This window comes from Lonchura striata, chromosome 14 (genome assembly GCF_046129695.1).
Source record: "Lonchura striata isolate bLonStr1 chromosome 14, bLonStr1.mat, whole genome shotgun sequence".
Lineage (NCBI taxonomy): Eukaryota > Metazoa > Chordata > Aves > Passeriformes > Estrildidae > Lonchura > Lonchura striata.
In genome coordinates this window covers 3630367-3652773 of record NC_134616.1, presented here as the reverse complement: position 1 = coordinate 3652773, position 22407 = coordinate 3630367, and the positions used below count along the sequence as shown (strand labels likewise).

Sequence of the window (22407 nt, the reverse complement as noted above, 5' to 3'; positions counted from 1 at the left end):
GAGACCTTGCAGAGCTACCTCCCTATCTCTGCAATCAAATCAAGTGCAGAATACACATTCATCCAGCACAACACGAAAACATTCATTCCTAGGACAATTTAGCAAATTGGAGTTAATCTGCTGCAATTAAGCAGATTCATTAGTGATACTGAGTATTTATGAATTATATCAGACAATCAGGTAGTCTTTAAAGTATCTTCTCCTAAAATAAAACCACAATTTTCCAATAATTTTTTTCCTAGCAAAGAAGGGGCTATTTCAGTCAACATCTGCACTTCCTCTTGGTGCTTACTCTTACTTCTTGCCTTGGAGTGAAGCCAATTGTTTGCACTTTTGCCTTTTGATGGGTCAGAAGAGCAGCACTTCCTCTCCTCCTGCTGTCCTGCACAGCTCTGGCTCAGATTTGGGGTCTGGGAGATAAAGGAACAGCAGAGAGAGACCAGGATGCCCTGGAGGAGCAGCTCTGAGCAGGGAGCATCTCCCACCCCTGGCAAGAACACACTGCCTGTGATAAAGGCAGACACCAGGCAGTGCCAGCTTTGCCTTTGTGCTTATCTCAGGTGCAATACCAAGACAAATCTCAAATTCCAACGATCAAAAGAAGATCAAAGAGGTACTTTTGGACCGGAATTTTGAAGAATGGGGAAGTGCCTAAACCGCGTTAGATTTTGTGACTTTCAAATCATGGAGCCTCTGTAAAAATTACAGCCCACAGGGTATGGCTGAACACACTTAAACCTGACTGCATTTTCCCCGTGCTGTAGTTAGTGTGAGAGATTTCCTTTGAAGTGGAGAACTTTGGGGCACTCACATATTAACATAGAATAAATGAGGAAGAATCAAAGCAAAGAGCAGCAAACAGAATGACAAGATGGAAAGAACAGGCAAAGAAACCCAGCTGCGCTGAATAAAGGGGGGAAAACAGAATTTCTGTCTTTTATTGCAGATGGGGCTGGTAGTTTCTTTCTCAACCTATGCCTGTGGAAAAACTTATAGATAAGAGAAAAGACAGCATGAGATAAACTCTTATTTCACTGAATTTTTGGAGTGCATCAGGTGATCTATACCAGCACTCTAAACCAAATCCTACATTTCTTTTTTGCTTTATTGCATGGTTGTTTTCCTGTTGTAAAAATAATTTCTTAGCCACAAACTGCCTGTTGTTATCTCCAAAACACCACTTGTCTGGTCTCAAATCCCAGTCAAGGAACAAGAAATCAGCTGTATTTTCCTCATCTGGATGCCTTTGATTGAGCTGAATTTGAGCTCCAGGGTGCAGTGGCAATTCTGCCTCAGATCTTACTGAGCCGTGGCCTCGCTGTGCTCAGCAGCTCTCAGAGGAGCAATTATGGCTCCTGAGTGATGGTGGGAGCCAGCGTGTGGAGAAGTGTCAGTCTGAATGGCAGAGAGCTCCTGCCTTAGGAAGGGATTCAGGAAAATCTTACTGCAGGACCAGTGACCTGAAAGAAATGGAAAATTTGGCAGGCAGCTGCTGCAGGGCTGCTGCACAGGTGAGCCTCAGGGGAGATACCTGTGGGAAGCAGGTGTGCACTCACACACAGCCCTGCCTCCTGCCTGACTCCATCCTCAAAGGGAAAAGAGCCACGGGACTGCTGAAGGTGCTTCTCCAGTTCCTCAGACAGATACAGGGTGGTTTTAATATCTCTGACACTTCAGGCCCAAACGTGGTTAAAGAGTAGATTGTTGTGAGGCACTGTATTCATACAGAATATAAAGAAACCCCAAAGCAAACCCACAAACCCCCTACTCTCATGGTATTTAAGCAACAGATTTAACTCGCCTCCAAAATCTGCAGTGCTACAAAAAGTGACACAATTTAATTCTCCATTTCTTGCCACCAGTATATTCTCATAGACTTGCCAACCATGTATGCAATTAATGCAGTTTTCTCATTAGCTCTCACATGAGAACAGAAGTGTGGGAGTCCACTTGGTTCAAAAAACGGAGGGGGAGATGTGGGAGTCCAGGGCATCCCTCTGGCTGCCCTGGCAGGTCTGGGACCCTGGCAGGGGTCAGGAACCCCCTGGACAGAGACCCCAGAGACACTGGCTGTGATCTCTGGCCATGGAAAAGAGTTTGCAATCTTACAGGATGAATTACCAGCTCTGAGTGTTTGATATAGGTAATAATTAAGTGTGGCATGGGTGCAAAAGTAAAATTTTAGGATTCTATATAAGGGGTCAAAAGGGGTCAAGATGGAGGAAATTGGGTGTGCCTTGTCCTTTTTCTCCTTCTTCATGCCCTCCATGTCTCACTGTGGTGTTGGCATTTTTCTGTTGGTTCAGGCTGGGGACACACTGGCCAACATAGGTGACAGATATTGGCACGTTATTGTAAATCCAGCCCAGGGAGTTTCTGGTATTTAATGTTTGCAACATCCCACTGAGGGCAGACCTGCTGCAGGTCAGACAGAACATGTTATAGATAAGCAAGAATAAACAACCTTGAAAACCATCACAGATGATTTACAACTTCTTTGGCAGTGGGGCTGAAAGAGACTTTCTATAATCTCGGAATCATCAATACCACAGATTCTGACACAGAAGTTCCCAGCAACACCTCATGCACAAAATTTCAATATTTTATAATTGACTCGTGTTTTGAGCTGGCTGCTGCCTGCTGGGCACTGCTCCCTGCATGTCTGTATCTGTTTTTCACAGGCACCACCACAATTGAGAAATACGACCTCAGGACCAACAGCTGGATCCAGATTGGGACCATGAATGGCCGGCGGCTGCAGTTTGGGGTTGCAGTGATTGACAACAAGCTCTACATCGTGGGGGGCAGGGATGGGCTCAAAACCTCCAACATCGTTGAGTGCTTCAACCCTGTCACCAAGGCCTGGACCGTGATGCCCCCGATGTCAACGCACAGGCACGGCCTGGGTAAGAGGGGCTGTGCCTCTGCAAATGCCTCCCTGCACACACAGCGGGGTTTGGTTGACCCCAACACTGCTGAGAAAACTTCTAACAGCATTCAGTGACACGCAGCAATGTTTGCAGGGGATGTTTCTCAAAGAGAGATTTGCCCATTGCCATAATTTTATGGTTTTATTCAGTATTCACCTAACTAGCACTGGTCTTCCAGGGTTAATTTTGCTGATAGGAAATTCCAAAATATAAGCTATAGTGAAAATAACTTCACATGATTTAATGGTCAAAGGATACGTTTATAATACAATAACAACCTGATTTTATTTTATTTTTTTTTAATTATGAATTAAGCCCAGAGGTATCAACCACCTCTGTAACTCAGAGCAGGGCATTACCCACACTGAAGAAAACAGTGTATGGAAATAAATACAACTTCACCAGTTCTAATGTTGTAATTACAAGATGTTTTACAAAGTTCTGCCATGGCTTAATATCTATGGGTTTTTTACTGCATATGAAATCTAGAATTTATTTCTAGAACTATAAAAAATAAGGCTAAGTTTACAGATTGTAACAGAAGGAATATGATGATTTCTGAACAATTTATATATCCCAGGCCTTATGAAAAAACTGGCTTCTCTGAAGTTACAGAAACAGGTATTGCTTAAAATCATCAGTAATTTCAAATGCCATCGAATATTTTTATTTTTATGGAAAATAGAGGAAGATTGATCCAGAATTTTTTGGCAAACCATTGTGGCCCATGTCACCTTCTCCACTGCTTGACAGAGAAAGGGTTGTGTAGGGTTCTTACTAGCTGGAGCAGAAAATTTATGAAACCAAATACTAGTAGGTGGCAAAGGGGAAGAAGACCAAACAGATGAAATAATTTGCATTGAAATCTGTATAATTCCTGACTGCAGGGGCATAATTCTCCCCAGCAAGTAGGTCACAGCCATAAATTGGAGTGCCCAAAGTTTGGCTTCAATCTGTGCCTGGCTTACAAAGCTGCCTCACACTTACAGTCCCCATTACCTTCAGGGAGATTCTGTGGAGCTTTTGAAGAAATCAGGCCATGTATATTTAGGCCTGAAAGACAGATTTAGAGAACTTTTAAGCTGCTGGATTGAAATATTTGCCTCACCTAACAAAGGGAGCAAAGAGCAGCAGCTCCCAAAGGGAAGGCACCAAAGCCCTTCTCTGGAGAAGCACAATGGCCCAGGATTTGTCCACACAGAGGTTTGCAGTGGCAGCCAAGCTGGCTCTCCTGTGCCTCAAGGACAGCAGATAGGAGCCAGCTGTTATCCAAAAGGCATTAAAATGTTGTGGTGCTTTAGCTGGTGAGGACAGCCAGCTACCCACCCATCCAGGCTTCGTGCTGGCAGCACTACAGAGCTTCAGCTGGCTCAGAATTGGGAGAGGCTGTTGGTTTGGGCATATTTTTCATTGCCTGACTCGAGTTTTGCCTTTTTGTAGGAGAATAACATCATTTCCCAGTTAGGGACTCAAATGTGTTTCAGAGCAAGGTCACCAGAAGTGAAAGAGATAAAAGTCCAAGACGAGAACATCAGAACTAAAGCAGCTTTCCTATAATCTTTTGGCAAAAGATAATGGTTATTTAGAAGAGCACTGTATATGAAGTGCTTGTTTATCTCTGTTTATTCTTCCAAATGAAAAGGCAGCTTTCAGATCGCTTAATACCAGCCGAAATTGCTTATCTGCACAAAGGGAATTAACGTGCGGAATGAGCTCACCGCTGGTCACTGAAACCAAGAGATAATTTGTCCCTAATTCTGTCTCCCAAGGAGTAGCAATGCTTGAAGGACCAATGTATGCAGTTGGTGGCCACGATGGCTGGAGCTACCTGAACACGGTGGAGCGCTGGGACCCGCAGGCGCGGCAGTGGAATTACGTGGCCAGCATGTCCACCCCACGGAGCACCGTCGGGGTGGCGGCGCTCAACAGCAAGTAAGGCAACAGGAAAACCTCTCTCTGGGCTTTCCTTTGCTTCCTTCCCTGCAAACGCAGCTCCTCACATTTTATTCTCAGGCTCATGGTTATTAATGGCCTCAAGGAAACAAGGAGAAAAATGTAATGCGTAGAAATAAGAAAGGAAAGCCTTTCCTCTGCTGTGTGGTAAATTGATTGCGGGCTTGCAGTCAGGTTGTAAATCATTTCAGCCCTTTTAAATCGTAGCAATGTGAAAACGTTATCACATGCACATCAGAATTTTACCTAGAATATAACATATGGGGATATAAAATCAGCTACTTAAATAAATAGTCTAATTTTATGTTAATATTTTAAAATCATTGTGTCTAAATAGACAATGTTTATGGAAACAAAGTTTTTCCTTTGTCATACAAATTCACAGCCAATTTTTAAAACCTTGAAGTTGCATGGTGTGTTTAGTAGAAAGAAGATGAGTTTATGAATTATGTTTGACTTTATTAGATGAGTTTATTAATTAGGCATTAGCCTCTTATAAATCTTATCCTATCCAGATTTGCTGCACCCTCCATCTCTTGCTTAAACACACAAAATCAAGTGTTAATGTATTTAAACATTCTGTTAAGATGCTAAAGCCACTCAAGCCCTTTTACATGGGAGCAGACAACTCTGTGCATCTTAAAAAAAACCTTGTAAAAAGCCTCAGGTTATGGAAGATATGGTTTGAGCCAACATTTCTTATTTAACCCTGTGGGAAGCTCTTAGCAGTCTGTAGGGGCTGGGAACGCTCAGTTACAGACAGACAACTGCATTTACCTGGAACCTTTTGCCACTGGCTTCCCTGAGCACTTTGGAAATTCCCAGAAAGAGAAGGATAAAAAGCAGAAACAATGATGTCAGCAAAGGGGTATTTGCAAATGGAAGCTGGGGGTTTGCATTCATACAAGGCAGGATTCAAATCACAGCTCAGAAGTCCAAGAGAGGCAGAAGTGCCTCTCCAGGTCCCTGCTGTACCTCAGAGGAAAGGTTCTCAGCAGAAACTCCACCAGAAACTCCTCCTGGTGCCTTCCACAGCAACAACATGCAGGAAACCACTTGGTCAAAGAGGAAATCAGCCTGATCCCGACTCTGTTCTCAATCATTGCTGATACAAACTGTCTCCAGCAGGGCTTAAATCACGTCTGTTAGTCTGCTGATGTAATTTCTGGCACACCAGGAGATCAAATGTCCATCACTCAGTGCTACTGCTGCGCTCCAACCAAGAGAATGCTTCTCCTTTTCCTGTTTCCCTGAACCAAAGCATATTTTTTCCTGTTTAACCACACCAGAAAAGCCTTTACATATCTGTGGAGCAACGCTTTTGGACCAATAAATTGTCCATTGAAAGTATCAGTCAATAATGCTGTATTTGGTCTTTTCCTTGGAGAATGGGAAACACCACTGTGTTTGTAGACATGTTGTGGAAAACAAAGGATCCCAACCAATCACTCTGTATATACAGAGATTTCCTTGCCCTGTGAAAGCTGTGTAAACAAGCAGGCTGTATCAATGGCATGATGTGAAAAGAAAAGAAATCAAAGCCTCAAGTTTTGTATGAATCAGACAATAGACTGCACAACCAAACTCAATTTTATCAAGAGAACAAATATTAGGAGAGAGAGAGCTGGGGATTTTTTATTATTCTAATGGTGAATAAAAGAATCTTCTAGTTAAAATATGCATCAGAGAAGTCTGAAAGCTTTTTAAGTCTCTGGAATAAAACAGGCACTTCTAAAGGAAAATTCAGCTGATCTAGTTTATGTGATTTACTCTGGGCAAGACATTTCCCTAGGTCTCTAATAAGCTGCACTAAATAAATTCAATTTCATGGCAGAAAACAATGACAAGGGTCTGAAAGGGAGCAGAAAAGCCAGCACATTTAAGACCTGAACACACCTTCTATTACATTCCATCTTATTCCAGCAGCATCCCAGTTAGCTTGAGACTGGAAAGAAGTTCAGGCTTTGGAAAATTCATTGACAAAAAGCCAAAACCCCTGATGTTTTTTAGCAGGGATTACCACAATTTATTCCTAAAAATTGCCCCGACATCAGTTGTTTAAATCTCTGTTTGCTAAGTGCCTTTGGGATGAGCAGATATGATGACACAAAATGTTACCTTCTGTCCAGCAGATTTTCTTGAATACAGACTCAGAGGAAAATATATTTACAATATGTTTTATATATGTTTTTGATATATATTCAAGTTACTAAAATTAACTACACAGGAAAAAACTTTTAGTGTAATGTCAAATGTTCTGTAACCCTGTCCCAGAGAATGCTTCCATATGTTTCAAACATATGCAGCATCTTTCAATTCAACTCTTACTATTGGCTCACATTTAGAGAACCTGACATGAATTTTTAAGCTTCATTTTCATACGTGGCTGCTTGAAGTGAAGAATGTAACTTCATCTAACATGTTTGCCTTTGAGCAAAGGAAGTTCCAGGGCGCAGCAAACAATGACAATTTTGAAGTGGTCTGAGTGAAGTCAGCCAGACAAAGTTCTTATTAGTGGGAGAATAAAGACTGAAATAGTTTCTGTGTTTGTGGGTTGCTCTCCCAGGCTGTACGCAGTTGGTGGGCGAGACGGGAGCTCCTGCCTGAAATCCATGGAGTGTTTTGATCCTCACACAAACAAGTGGAGTTTATGTGCCTCCATGTCCAAGAGGAGAGGTGGTGTTGGTGTGGCCACCTACAATGGGTTTTTGTACGCCGTGGGAGGCCACGATGCTCCTGCTTCCAACCACTGCTCCCGCCTCTCCGACTGCGTAGAGAGGTAAGAAATTATTTTGCTTTTTTCCTTTTCTGCTTACTTCCTGGGAAGGGATTCTAGAATAAATTCTCTTCACAATTGGAATGTTGTGTTTGTAAAATATATTATGCCTTTTTTAAATAATATTTTGAGCAAGAATAACTGATTTCCAATACTTTTGTGATAACAGAAGTATTAAACCTCAGCAGCAAATTCCTCCCTTCTACCTGAGCTTCCTAAGAGCCAGGTAAAAACAACTGAAGTAGTGAGACAAATTCAACATGTGTCCTTTCTATTTCTCAAATGCCAGAACTCAGGTTTAGGCTGCTTTTGCCATGTGCTGTAGGAATGAAACACTTTTCGGTTGTTCTTCCAGTAATTTGACTGATACTGATAAAAGTTGTAAAAATATAAGAAATATCACAGAGTCTTGTCATTTGGGGTAAAGAAAGGAAAACTTATCAGGTGTTAAACCCTGCTGTGAACAGCAATGGCCAAATTTTGTTCTCAGTTAGATGGGGTACAGCAGGAATTACCTGGAATTCACTGCAATTTATATTGGAATAGATCAGAAGTAAAATCAATATTAATGTAAGATGTTGCCACAAATTTCACACATTTCTCATTTCATGTGAGAAACTTAGAGCTACTACACAAGATATTTGACTTCTTTTATAGTAAATATCTCTGAAAACGTTAATTCTGACAATAAACAAAAAACCAAAAGCTTTATGGAGGAAGAAAATGATAAACTATTGAAATTAACTTTGCTGAGTCAACTGGTGGCCATACTATCATTTCCTCAGGTCCCATTTGTGCTTAAAATATATTCATGGCTTAATGTAATTGAAATGGAGAGATTGTAGTCAAAAAGTGAAAACAGGGGTATTTTCTGTGTGCTTGAAGGCCCCTCTAGTGGCTAAATCAAAAACTGAATCACATCTCAGTTGTACTCATACAACAACGAGTACAACTGAGATGTGATTCAGTTTTTGATTTAGTCACTAGAGAAAACAAATGAAATCAGCAGGATATTCGTGAGAAAACAAGCGAATATCAGCAGTTTAAACCTGAATCGTGTCTCTACCATGCATTATTCTGATTTTGATCCCCACACTTCCTAGGTACGACCCCAAAACAGATGCTTGGACCACCGTGGCCCCTCTGAGCGTGCCCCGGGACGCGGTTGGGATCTGTCCCCTGGGGGACAGGCTCTACGCAGTGGGGGGCTACGATGGCCACTCCTACCTGGACACCGTGGAGTCCTACGATGCTCAGAACAACGAGTGGACAGAGGTAATGGGAACACAGGGGATGTGATCCTCAGAAAGGACAGGGGCTCTTCCCGTGCCAGAGTCCAGCACATCCCTCTGGCTGCCCTGACTGGCTCCAGACCCTGGCGGGGGGCTCAGAGACCTTAGCAAGAAGTCAACAACACCTGTGGCTTTGATTTTAGCCCATGGAAAAAACTGTCAACTTGGTATGAGGAATTACAAACCACAAGGGTTTGACTAATATAATAGTTGAGTTAACACAGGGTGTAAAAGTAGAATTTTGGAGCTTTTAGACTACAATTCAGGGAGGTCAAGATGGAGAGATTTTGACGTGTCCTGGCCTTCTTCTCCTTCCTGTCCTCCATGTCTTGCTCTCATGGTGACACTTTTCTATTGGTTTAAGGTAGAGACGCACTGTCCAACATAAGTGATAGATATTGGCACAATATTGTAAACATAGTACACGTAATTTTTTATATAAGATGTAAATGCCACCTGAGGCAGCATGGAGAATGCCATGACCTTCTTGCTAGATGGAGCTCAGCAGGTCAGAGAAAGAATGTTCTAGATAAGGGAAAATAAACAACCTTGAGAAGCCCACCCTACGCATTTCAGACTCCTTCTTTGGCTGCAGGGTAGGAAACGAGGACTTTTAGACTCTTGGGGTCATCCTGACACCACAGACCCTGAGATTCCTGCAGCTAGGAATAATTCCACCTAAATAACCGCGAAATTATCGCCAGTTTGGTGAAAAGCGACACATCGGGATGCAGCAGTACTGTAGGTGGGCTTAAATAAAATATCAGTTCCCTCTCCTGAAAGATAACCACGTAAAACCTTTCAGACTGAGGGGTGGAGGGAATGCATGAGCAAGCAAACCAGCTTGCACAAATCACTGGGTTTTAAGTGCTTAAATTCAGTGTTGGTAGATCTTGTGTGTTTGTCAGCCATACCCTCCTCTGGAGGCACCTCCAGACTTTGATATTTATGGCCCCCCACACTGAGGCCAAGAGGAAATCCCTGCACTGCTAAGATCCTTTTGCAGCCACACAGTCCCTGGTTTTGGAATACTGGATGAGAAGATCTTTTGAACATGTGAAGGGGACAACTCCACACTGCACCTTGAATTTTGCCAAAAAGCTCAGATTGTGTTTTCACAGCTTAGTTAAACTTAATTTTTTTAGCATTACATCAGTTTGAATAAACAAATTGCTCTCCTGTTAATCTGAAAGTAATTTCTTCTCATCCTATCCATGGATGCTACTAAAAATGTTTCCTCCTTTTCCTTTTTCCTTTTTCTTTTCCTTTCTAGGAAGTTCCTGTCAACATTGGCAGGGCTGGAGCATGTGTTGTTGTTGTGAAGTTGCCCTGAGGACTGTAAATTTTTATGAAACTGAACTGAGTGGAGTCTCAGAAGTCAAGAAACATTTCCAGGACAGTACAGACTGCACACACCTGAGCAGCCCTCCCTTACAGACAATATTTATCCCTGAGCCATCACACCATTACAGCACAGAAGTGTCTTCCTGCATCACAAAAATGAGAAAACTTTGCAGAAGTGAATTACTTTGTTATGCCGTTATGCCTAATATGTAAAATCCAGTAAAATGGTTTAAATGTTTGAATGGTTCAGGTTTGTTACAAAAGTGTATCTATTATTTATAATTTGCAGCAGTGAGAGATGTGCATAAGATTTCAAAAACTTTTTTCCTTTCTATGTTATCAAGAATGCTACAGTTTATAAAAACAGCTTTTATATTTTAAGTACATGAAAATTACTATGAAACACCTTTACCAGGGAGCTGCACAAAAAGAAATATTTGCTCCTAAATATTACTGTCAACAGAATATTCTCTGCAGAAGTAACTTAATTTCTATAATCAGAAATTAATCAAAATCAAATTAGAGAGTCAGATAATTTGTTTGTTCTTTACCATCCAGCACTGCTAGAACTGTGGCAGAATATCCATTTTAAGCAGTGCATTGAATAGAGTAGTAGGGTTAAGGTACCTTTATCCTATTGTGTGCCAACAGAAAGAAATCTCTCTTGTCAAAACATAATGCAAATATAATTTGCAATAATTTTCAGTGCATAGATTTGTGATATTTTAATGCTGCTCTGTGTGTCAGGTTACTCATGGATTTCTCTTTGCCCACGAACCATCTGTCAGTATGTGTTAAACTCATCTGACTATTCTTGGGATAATAACCATGCATCAAATTTTAAAACAATCACACAATTACATTCCTTGGATATAACTTACAAAATGAAATTTTTATATCATATTGATATGACAATCTTTGACCTCAGCTGAAGATTACCAGCTTTCTCTCATGTACAGTAGAAAAATGGTAAGGAAAAAACCACTCCCACTGTGTAACACTGGATACCATCTCTGTAAACATGCTTATGTTCTACCTGGAATTTGTGGAATGATAAAAATCAAGAACAAACAGGGAAAGGATCACCTGAAAACAGCACATAGTATTCCACATGCATGATATCTTCTTTTTGCGTGCCAATTTCTACTGTTTTGCTTTAATTAAATTTTTTATAATTTCAAATGCTGAAAGTGTATTCTAGAAAAAAAGAATGTATGTAAGATATTCTATGCTGTAAAGCACAATATTTGGTCAATATCCACCTCAGTGTTTGTTATGTTGTTGTTTTGTCAGTATCAGAAAATTCAGGACAGAGACAAGGATCTCTGAATGTGTAGGCCAACTTTCTTGATAGAATACTGTGGTTTCAGATTTTAGCAATATGCTATTTTAAAACAAATTTATAGTATTAAACCTATTGAATGCCTCTAAAGAAAAAAATATCATAAGCATATTTATAAAAAGAAGAACATTTTTAACTTTAAAAATCAATTATGTTTATATATAGCATGCTACATTCAAATAAACTTTACTTTCTCTGCTAAGAAAATTTGGATTATATTTTAACAACTCTGCGGTTTTAATTTGCATCCTTTCAAAACCAGAAGATGCAGAAGCAGCAATCTCATTTTTGTACTCTAAAATAACAAAATATTCACAAAGACCTCCCTGACAAGTAAATGGGGAATGAACCCTAAATGGGCTCATGGGTTCCAGAAGTAACATCAGAAGAAGGAAATATTTTAATTTCCCAGCAGATCAAGACTGAAGCAAACACAGGGGGCCAAGCACGGACAGAGATTCTGCCCAGTGGCGCTGGGGAGGGGAGGTGGGTGCTGTTCCTCTCCCTGTCCACAGGGAATCTGTCTGTCCACCTACCCAGAACATCTTCTTGCAGCAAACACTAACTTTTAAACATGAATAATAACAATTCCAACATTTCCCCCCATTCTTTGCCATCCTCCTTTGGTCCTGCAGCAGCCATGTACAATCTTTTATATGAATAAGGATTTGTGTGGATGCAGGGTGAGGGTCACTGATGCTTTTCACTCAGGCTCTAAATCATGGTTTTCTTCTAAACCAGCACATCTCTGCTGCCAGCAGCCACCACAGCCCCATGTGTTTGGAGAACACTGGTACTGAATGCTCATTTTAAAAATTCTAATATAAAAATTATACAAACAATGTGCAATTGATGCCAACATCAGGACAGACTGACAATGCCAATGGGCCTGACCCACTGAGCCTTGGCAGCGAATTTGAAGTTTTCTTGGGAAAAAGAAGTCAGAAGCCTCAAGTGAGAGAAAGCAGCCATGGCTCCTGAGCCAATTGAGATATCTATAAATAAAAATCCATCTCCAAAAACCTGTTAAAGTCTATAGTACCTTAATCCAAACACAGAATATTTGAGAGAAGACACAGAACTCCCCTACAGAACACCCCTGCCTTTGTCCCCTCCTCAGCTTGCAAGTTTTATTAAATGCTCTATCAGTAAACAAGACATGAAACACTTAGGGAAAACACTTAGATATAAACAATCCCCTTAAATATCTCTCGAAACACACCCTGCCATTTCTGTAATTTAATAAAGGCTCAGAAGGAGTATTAGAACACTTCTTGCATTTCTTTACAGCTCTCTAAAGAAATCGTGTCATGAGGTTTGCTTATGTAAAAAATAACACAAGGCAGAAAAAATATGTCACACTTCTAGCTTGCAGAAAGCAGCTCCATTTATCAGTTTAATAAATTCAGTAGCTCTTCCTAGCATGAGCCACAATCTCTGAGGCAGAGCATGTGAATATTTGCATGTTTGTGTCTCATTTCTGTGGCTAGGCTGCAGCAACAAGTGTACTTCAATTTTAACTTTAAGGCTGCATCTTGTTATAGAAACAACACCAAGATAAATACAGGTAGGGGGAAAAGGGAAAGGATGGAAAGGATATGGTGGGTTTAGTACTGAACTTTAAGGGTTTTGTTTTGTTTTTTTCCATATTATTTGTACAGCAGTGAAAAACCATGTGAAAGGAAACCAGCACTCCACAAAAGGAAATTTGTCTCGTAACAGGAAGGTGGAAGGAAGGAAAGCAAGAGAATTTGAATGTTTGGGTGATAACTCTACATGTTAACCCTGTTTCTGTCTAGTGGGAGATCTTCACGCCAAGAACATAAGCCCAGAAAAGTCCTTCCCACAACTTACCAGTGATACTTGGAGAAAAGCAGTATTAGAGTTATTTACAGCTGTTACAATAAAAATAGATTATTTTCCTGATAGAATATAACTTTTAATTTCTTGCATAACACAGCTACACTAAGCCACAACCTCAATTGATCATTTCTGGGTGTCTTCAAATTGTACAAACCAAGGAGTGAAGAGCCTACATTCAGAGTTTATAGGAATTTAATAAGGATTTACTCAATCCAGGCAGCAACATGAGATTTTTTTCCCTGACAGGGTCACACATACTACATTTTCCACATGGGATATTCCAGTGTGGATTTCCTTAGAGCTGACTGATGTTTGCCCATTAATTTTTCCCTAAGGGCACACATGAAACTCTTAGATCCATCTCTTAATAATGAGTCCTCTTCCTCAGCACATTGAATAAGACTTTTCTCATGCCCCAGCCCTGAGCACTGGGGGTTTGAGCGAGACTCCGGCTCAGCTCAGGCTCGGTTTGCCATTCAGGCTCTGCTCAGAAGATGGTGCTATGTGACAATTTTTGGAGAATCCTGGCTCTTTGTAAGAGAACACGAGGTTACCTTGTAGTAATATTTATCCTCGATATATAAATCCACTCTTTAACACTCTCAAGAGCCTCCTCCATTTGTTAGTGGAGCTGCCTTATGGATCTGCTGCACACACAGACACTGCTGAGCTCCTCAGGAAAGTTTGGAATCAAAGTTACCGAGGCACACAAAGCCCCTGCTGTAAATATTCCCACAGCCCTGCTGCCTGTCCTGCCTTTTGGCACATGGAAATCTGTCACTACAGGACACGTGAAAGCACGACGTGAGCCACCTGCTATTTGCAAGGTAAAGAAGGAGGTTTATTTTCTGACTCCAACTTTTATACTTTTCCAAAGGTGACAGTGGATTGGAGAGTGAACGTGCCACCTCTCCAATGACATTGGACAAACCACCAGTACATCAACTTCCTCCACCCCCATGAAGGAATGCAAAACAATATGTTGTTTATAGAAATTGTGTGGGAAAGTTTTCTAAGAGAATGTAAACTCAGAAAGCTTTAGAAAATCTTAAGGATCAGGGCAACAGAAATCAAAAGCTGTTCGTGTTTGATTTTGCCGAGCTCAAATCATGGAACCCATTTCTCTGGCCGCAAAGGTCGGGATGCAGAGCCAGCGATGTGGGCAGGTGGATGAAGAGAAGGGTTTGTTTTGGTCCATTAGCCCATCGAGCAGTCAGGCAGCCCCCAGCACCCACCCCTGACTTCATCCAGACGTTTTCAAGCTGCAGTTCCTGATGTGGGGTAAAACTGCACAGCTCTGCCATTTACAAATGCACCCGACACGTCCATAGGTCTTAAAAACATCAATAAAATAGATTAGAAATAGAATAGAAAAAGGTTTTTGCCCTGTTTGCCCTTTTTCCATACTAGGATAGTCATGAAACAGAGCCAGAGGTGAATACAAGTGTGTTTTACATGAAAGATAGGGAAACTTCATACAGTCCTGACAATTCTTTTTTTAGGGGATAAAGCTTCATCCTTCCACAGGAGCAGGGAACAGGGAATATTCCCAGATACTGAACACAACTTTTCCAGGATTCAGCAGTCTCACATAACCTCTCTGTAAACACAGAGCTACAGCTTGCTTTTATATGTATTTCACCCTGTCACCTCCAATTTATAAATGGTTCAATGATACTACTTCCAGAATTCAGAAAGACGTTCTGAAGGAAAACATTAAAAAGTCCAGTTTATGAATTATTCCTTACAGAAAAGAAAGACTAATTTACAACCAGCTTTATACCATTTATAAGACAGCTCTAAATAAAAACAATAAATGAAAAAATGTCGGGGAAAGTGAAGTGTTAGAGCACTTGAAACTGACCTTTTCCTCTGCTATACTTTAATTAAAGGTGCAACTATTCCTCACTGACTTCTGTCATCTCAAGGTAAATCCGAGCTCAGAGACATTTGACTATGCTCTGTAGAGAAGTTAAGACACCACAAATATATTAATGATCTGCTGGGAACCACCACCATTACATGGCAAAGTTTGCTTTTGCTTTTTCAGGACACCTACCCCCCACCAAAGATATTTCCTCAGTAATTACAACTGTGGGGCAAAATAAACTCCATAAGAAAACATCTTTATTTCTGTGACACAAGCAGCACAGATGGAAAAAAAAAGACAAAAATTCAAATTTGTTGCTTCAGCTTCCCAAACTCCTCAGTGTCCAACTGGTCCCTTTTAAAAGCCAGAGCTAATATTTGGATGCAGCTGTTTACATAACAAATCTCAGTGGCTCTTTCCCTGCCTCCCCCTCCTCACTAAACAGGAGCTTTCTTCCAAAAACCTTGGAAATACCATTTCCTTAGAGGCTCCTCTAAGCATTACCTCCCTCCTATTCTCACAAAAACCATCTCCTATTCTCTTAAAAACAAACATCCTGCCCCCAAATCCTCCAAACCTCTTTGTGCCAGAGGTTTCCTGCCTGTGAGAAACTCCTCCCAAAGCTCAGCGTTTATCTGACAGTGCTCACACGTAAATTCAGGCAGGAGGAAATAATGCCAATTGTCACCAAACCAGTCCAAGTGGGAACAGTTTTAATTTCAAGCATTCAAATGTAGGCTAATCTTTCTTAAAATAAAGATAAAATCAGCACTTCTAGATGAAAAAAAAAAATAAAAGCCCATGTACAGCTACTGAACAACTGATGATAATTGAAAAACCCCATTCTGCCCAAGGCATCTCTGATAAGAATTGATTATCAAAGACCTCATTAGTTTCTTTCACTCTACACTGTTTGTGCTGAACAATAGTAAATAAAAAGTCTTGTGATGATTGTGCCTTTACAACCTTAAGTATTTCAGAAAAAACATGTGCTTGTCTGATTCACTTGGGAAAAACAGTGTGCCATATAAAGAAAAATTCATTTTAATCACACTCAGTAATCAGATTCTTTTGTGGGAAAAGGGGCCCGCAGCTGCTAGATGGAATCAAACATGCTGCAAGAATAAAGAAAAATCACTATGGCATGTTCTTCCCCAGCAACATTGTACACACTTCATTAACAATGTCCTGTCAAACTGGGAGGGATTGGAGAGAAGAGGTCAGGAGTGAAAAGAGCCACTACGGAGTAGGAAAAAAAAAACAAACCCAAAAAGTAATTCCTCTGAGGAACCTGTCAAACTTAATTTGATCCTTAAAACACAATAAAATACATTATGAAAATCTCATTTGATGCTTTACTACAAGAAGTAAAAAGGGCCATGAAACAAAGCAGGAGCAACGAGGCTCTGAGTGAATACAGGAACATTTTTTACAGACTTCTTTCCTGCTTTCTTCCCTCCAACAACAGAACTGTCACATCCAAAAGCAACATTTTATTTGGAATCTGTTTCACTCTATGCTTAGTTACTTAGAGATGAAAATGGTATATAAATTCACATTTCAATTATCTAACATGCAGACATAGCAATGGAGTTAAAATTCATGGTGATTAAATGCCAAGAGGTTTTTATTTCCTTTAGCATTAAAGAGCTGAAGAGAGTTTAAAAAAGGTTAAAAGCCAACAAGATCTAAAATGTAATGTAATTTTCTTAAGTTTTAACAATCAACCTCTGTGAACTTCACTTTACTTTTTTTTTTTTTTTGGTATCTCCTTGTATTTCTTCTCTTTTTTCCTGGTCAAACCTTTTTTACTTAATTTTATTTTTGTATTTTCTCCACTAGGTTGCCGTCATAAAACCCTTATAATTCTCTTATAACTTTTGAGTTTATTCAGCCCTTCAGAGACAGATATAATGCAAGGTCCTCAATGTTGGCATCTTCTCATAAAAGTATTGTAGCTGCTGATGAAGGTAAACTTTTGCTAAAGTTATTTCAAGAATATTGTTTGGAAATCAATTTGATAATTCTCATTATCCTGAATGGTTTATAGTCCCCTAATTTATTTACATAGGTCATTGTTGTTATTATTTAAAATGCAGAGCTACATGTTTTACTCTCAAATTCTCATGTTTAAACAGAATTTTGTAGAATTGTGTTTGGATATTAATTGATAATTGCAAGCAACAAGCTCTTGAGCATGCAAATTGCTCCTTTTTCAGCTAAAACCATTTTTTATACTTTCATATTGACAGAGTCAGGACTTTGAGGGACACTACAAGAATCTAAAAGTGATCTGCAAATTAAAATATAATTTCTGTGCAGTGCATTTAAAGTTTCTTTTCTCCACTGTTAAAAGCTCATTTGCTCTTCTGTCAAATAAACTGTCAAATAAACTGAGTTCAAGCTGTTCTATCAAATACATCAGGGCATTCCTCACCCTTATGGTAAACAGACTTTGTTTTCTATGTTTCATGACCTCTGAAAAGCAGAGATGCACTTCACAAAAAAATAATTCATTTTAAAATGAAGCAGACACCTATTCTAACGTGGTCCCATTCCTGGAGTGTTAAATAAGGAATGCTGAGATTATTTATTTCTCAGTTTTTCAGAGCACAACCCACGAAGGAGAGGGAGCCAAAGGAGCTTTGTGGGCAGGTGAGGGTCAATGTCTTCTCTCAAATAAGAACTGAGAGGATAAGAGGAAGAGAAAACTGAAACTCAGGCTCCCACTGTGAAGGAGCAAACAAGAACCAACCAGCAAACAAATGATTTGAGGAGGATCCAAAACCAAAGGGTGACATTCACATTATATCTGTAAAACCCTGAACCTCCTGCGTGTCTCAAATTTCAGTACAGACAGATTTTATTTTCAGTCTGCCCCAGGGGATAGCTCAGAAAGTCACCCAGTCTAGCCAGGACAGCTGTAATGGCACTCCAAGCTATTTTTACAAAGCAAATCAATTTTTATATATGGTATTGAGTTACAATATCACTAATTTAATTTTGACTTGAAAAAAAAAAAAATACCCCAAAGAGCAGACTGCTTGGCTGATAGCTCAAAGGAAGGGAAAGCAAGAAACTGCATTTCAACCCCAGAGAAATTAATGTTTACGTTGGATAGAAAATGCAAAATAGAACTGAAGAAAAGGAAAGAAAAGGAAAGGAAAGGAAAGGAAAGGAAAGAAAAGGAAAGAAAAGGAAAGAAAAGGAAAGAAAAGGAAAGAAAAGGAAAGAAAAGGAAAGAAAAGGAAAGAAAAGGAAAGAAAAGGAAAGAAAAGGAAAGAAAAGGAAAGAAAAGGAAAGAAAAATATGTGGTGTATCTCTGACTAGATATCCATTACTTTTATGGTATTTTTAAGGTTTAAAAGCTTGGTATGTATCTCAGGAGTGACAGATGTAACAGAAAATTTTATTAATGGAAAAAAAATTATGCATACAGCTCTTACAAAAGGAAAGTGCTGTCTTTGGGGGATGGAAGGTGTGACCATTTACTCCAAAACTAACACTAACATTAAATCTGAACATACTAATTAGGATACTGTAATGCATAACATTTTTAAGAAAAAGTGGATCTTTCTATATTCAATTTTTTGGACTGACAGCAACTTGACATAACTGTTTCAATTCAAACTGTCATCCCCTCTGCCAGGTTTACTAAATAAAATTAATATTTTCAGTCGCCTGCTAATAGAGAAGTATTGCTATGACACAGGCATTATATTTATTTATTTTAATACATGTTCAGGGCTGGAATGGCCATTAGACCTCAGTAGCCTTTCATTTTGGAAAGAGAAGAGAATAAATATTAATGCCACAAGGCAGTAGGAACTGCAGGGCTTCTAAACCCTCAAATTTTGGGGAAATTCTTTAGTTGGCTTCATCACCACCATGCTTGCGCATTGTGCAGTGCAAGCATGGACTTTTTGTGTTCTTAAAGGAAAAGAAGGGGCAAAAGGAGAAATTTCCATGACTTCTACATGAGGAGGGGAAGCAAAACAATGAATCAAATGGGGAATGAGCCATGGTTGTTCTGCACTATTTATCAACAACTGAGGTGAAGGTTTTGCACCATTTAATAAACGTGAAATTTTTAAAACTCAAACCAATAAATTGTTTCCAGCATGACCACGAGTTTTAGACATCCTTAGAATAAATCCTTCCATCAAATGACTTTATCAATCAACATACCAGTCATCTGAGAAAAACTGATGAATCCATGGTCTTGTTCTAAAATTCTTCTGCAAGGTGAGATTTGGAAAGGTCAGATGCTGCTGGGGATTATTTTTACAGCCACCAGTGGGGGTTTGCTCTGCACTGCTGATTGCCCAGGCTGAGTGTGGCTCCCAACACTGCAGACCTGGTGCAAATGGCTCTTACCAAGGGTGAGCAAAGCACTGAGCTCTCACACTATTTCAGAGGATTTTAATTCACACCAAAAATTTATAAATAATTAAAAGAAAATTATCTTTTAAATAATTTTCACACTCCACCCAACGTTTCTTTGGTCTTGGCCAGCACTAAAAATGTTACAGCTTGGGAGGAAAGGAAATCTCCCAGCTCAGTGATGTCACATCTTGATCACAATCACCAGAAAGTGCCAATAAACTGCACCATTATTTACAGTAAAATCAGTAGGATCTGAGTGTGTAAGTGCCCATACACAACTGGACACAAAGACTGGAGCAAAAGCAGTAGTTAACTCTTAGTTAACTACTAAGTTATCAACTCCTTTCATTTTGGAAAGAGAAAATAATAAATATCAGTCCACAAGGCAGTAGGAACTGCAGGGCTTCTAAATCCTCTAATTATAGGGAGATTCTTTAGTTGGTTTCATCACCACCATGCTTGTGCAGTGCAACTCCTCATTCTCTGTGCTAGGATTACTCTTTTGTACACAATAATAACAACAAAACATCTTTAAATAAACCTATAATTTATTCTTTAGTACATTAAATTCTTGTAGATTCTCAAGTTTGTCTTCATAAGGAAGGAAAAGCCATTTTTTTGCAGTCCCATAAAGGTTGTAGCACGTGTAGCCTTGCAGGGAGGTTGCTGAAGCATTACACATGTGATTTGTATCAGTTCTTTCTCTCTGTGCCCATTGCACAGAAAAATAATTGTAGCTTAATAGACTTCTTCTGAATAGTATAATTTATATAGAGTATAACTTTTAATGTAGACTGAGGTTACTTTAAGAGGAAAGGTAAATTAAACATTTTAAAGAGTAAAGATTGTAAGCAAATGGACACATAATTCAAAGCTGGAGAAGAATTATGCTACTTGTTGGAAACTGAAAAGTACTAATTTGCATTTCTGTAATCATTAATAGGGGTTATGAGGTGTCAATTATGTTCCACGTGTGACCTTTCTAGTTTCTAGGTAATGTACCTCAATTAATTGTCTGTGGCATCATAAAGCACCTTTTTCACTGCACCATGACTGTGAAAAGCAATAAAATTCTGCCTCTGCAGCTGAGTATGAAATGCACAGCTGACCTTAGCACCCAGCAGTAGCTCACTGCTGCTAATGCAGCTCTGCCTTTGGCATAAATTCCAGTTCTCACTGAGCTCAGAGCCCAGCTGATGCTTTCCCAGCTCAGGGGGGATTTTTGTGAAGTCACAGGAATGGCCACGCTTTGAAATTCCAGTTTCAGTTCTCAGCTGAGCTGCATGCTGAGAATTCTGCTGGAACAAAACTCAATCAACTGCTCTAAATTTCAGTGCAGAAATTGCTATGAAGGGCAAAACTATGATCCAGCCACACTGTTCCTCTCTCAGGAATATAAATTAACCAAAAATCTTGATATTGACAGGCATTCTGAACAACACTGATGAACAAAATCAGAACAAAACCATACAATATTTTCTACCCAAGAGCCCTACACTGTAAATACAAAGTGTAAATATAATCTGTGAATTAAAAGATGTCATTAACTCATTAAGTACTTTAGAAATATTCAGATGAATATTCAGTCATAAGATAATTAATTTTTTTTTTAAACCTCAATGACCATAAATTAAAATTTTGAAGCAAGGAAATCAATATGATTCTCAGCTTTCAAAGTAATTCACTTGCAAAATCATACAGAAGGAAGAAGAGAAAAAAAATGAGCTCTGGTCATTAAACAGTAAGGTAATTCAGTAGAAAAATATAACCCAAAATGGCAGTTGAATCACTATTTTAAGAAGGAGAACATGGTGAGAAAATTAATGTTAAAAAAACCCCTTTAACCTTCTTCTCTCTGCTCCCCAACAATGTACTACAGAACTGAAAATCTAATCAACAAACAGAAAGCAAATGAAATCCAACAGGATAGTTCATCTTTCTCAGCTTTCTAAATCTTCAAATAAATGTCATATGTAAATATATTTTCCAACCTGCCAATACCAAGGTGTAAAAATCCTCTTGGGTTCATGCAAATGTTTTTTACTGCTCACAAAGACTTTATGAATCAACTGTGAGATATCTATTGAAGTTTATATTTATCCTGTAGTTTAAGTTTATATTTATATTTATTGCCAAGATTGCTTCTCAAAAGCCACCTGTCAGTAGCAGTTTTGTTTTCATTAATTATTGCTCACATGTCCCTACACAGAGACAGACTAGCAGAGGATTTTTCTCAAGTTCATAATAACAAGGCTGCTCAGTAATCTCATGAAGTATGCACTGATACAAAGTTGGCATTACTGAAACTTTTAAAAGAATAAAAATATTTGAAGTTGAAGTGCAAATATAATTTCAGAAAAGCTTCAAGGAGTTCTATGAAAACTAGGACATAATAAATGGGATCAGTATGCAACCAGATCAAAACAGACCTTCCCCAAAACACCTTCCTTCTATTATATCCTGACATTTTTACCTTAAGAAATTAAACTTAAAAGTTTTAAAAAATTTAAACTTAGAAAGTTGAAAGTGGAGATGATTTCAGTTTTAAAATACTCTGAATGTCTGGTATTAGGAGCAAGGAAATGTATTCAGGTTCTTTGTCAAACTCTGAGCCCTCAGCCCATGCAGTCTGTGTGAAACCAGAATATCCT

The 22407-nt window shown here is 39.3% G+C and overlaps 1 protein-coding gene across 1 annotated transcript in view; it reads left to right on the top strand.

The window, feature by feature from the left end:
- KLHL4 (kelch like family member 4) overlaps positions 1 to 11844 on the top strand; it is a 37890-nt gene extending 26046 nt beyond the window's left edge. Inside the window, exons 7-11 of the mRNA XM_021531416.2 lie at positions 2682 to 2906; positions 4700 to 4862; positions 7450 to 7662; positions 8763 to 8934; positions 10225 to 11844. Coding sequence (XP_021387091.2) covers positions 2682 to 2906; positions 4700 to 4862; positions 7450 to 7662; positions 8763 to 8934; positions 10225 to 10284 — 833 coding nt within the window. The 3' untranslated portion in view covers positions 10285 to 11844. The remainder of the gene's footprint in view (positions 1 to 2681; positions 2907 to 4699; positions 4863 to 7449; positions 7663 to 8762; positions 8935 to 10224) is intronic.
- Positions 11845 to 22407: the final 10563 nt, after the last annotated feature.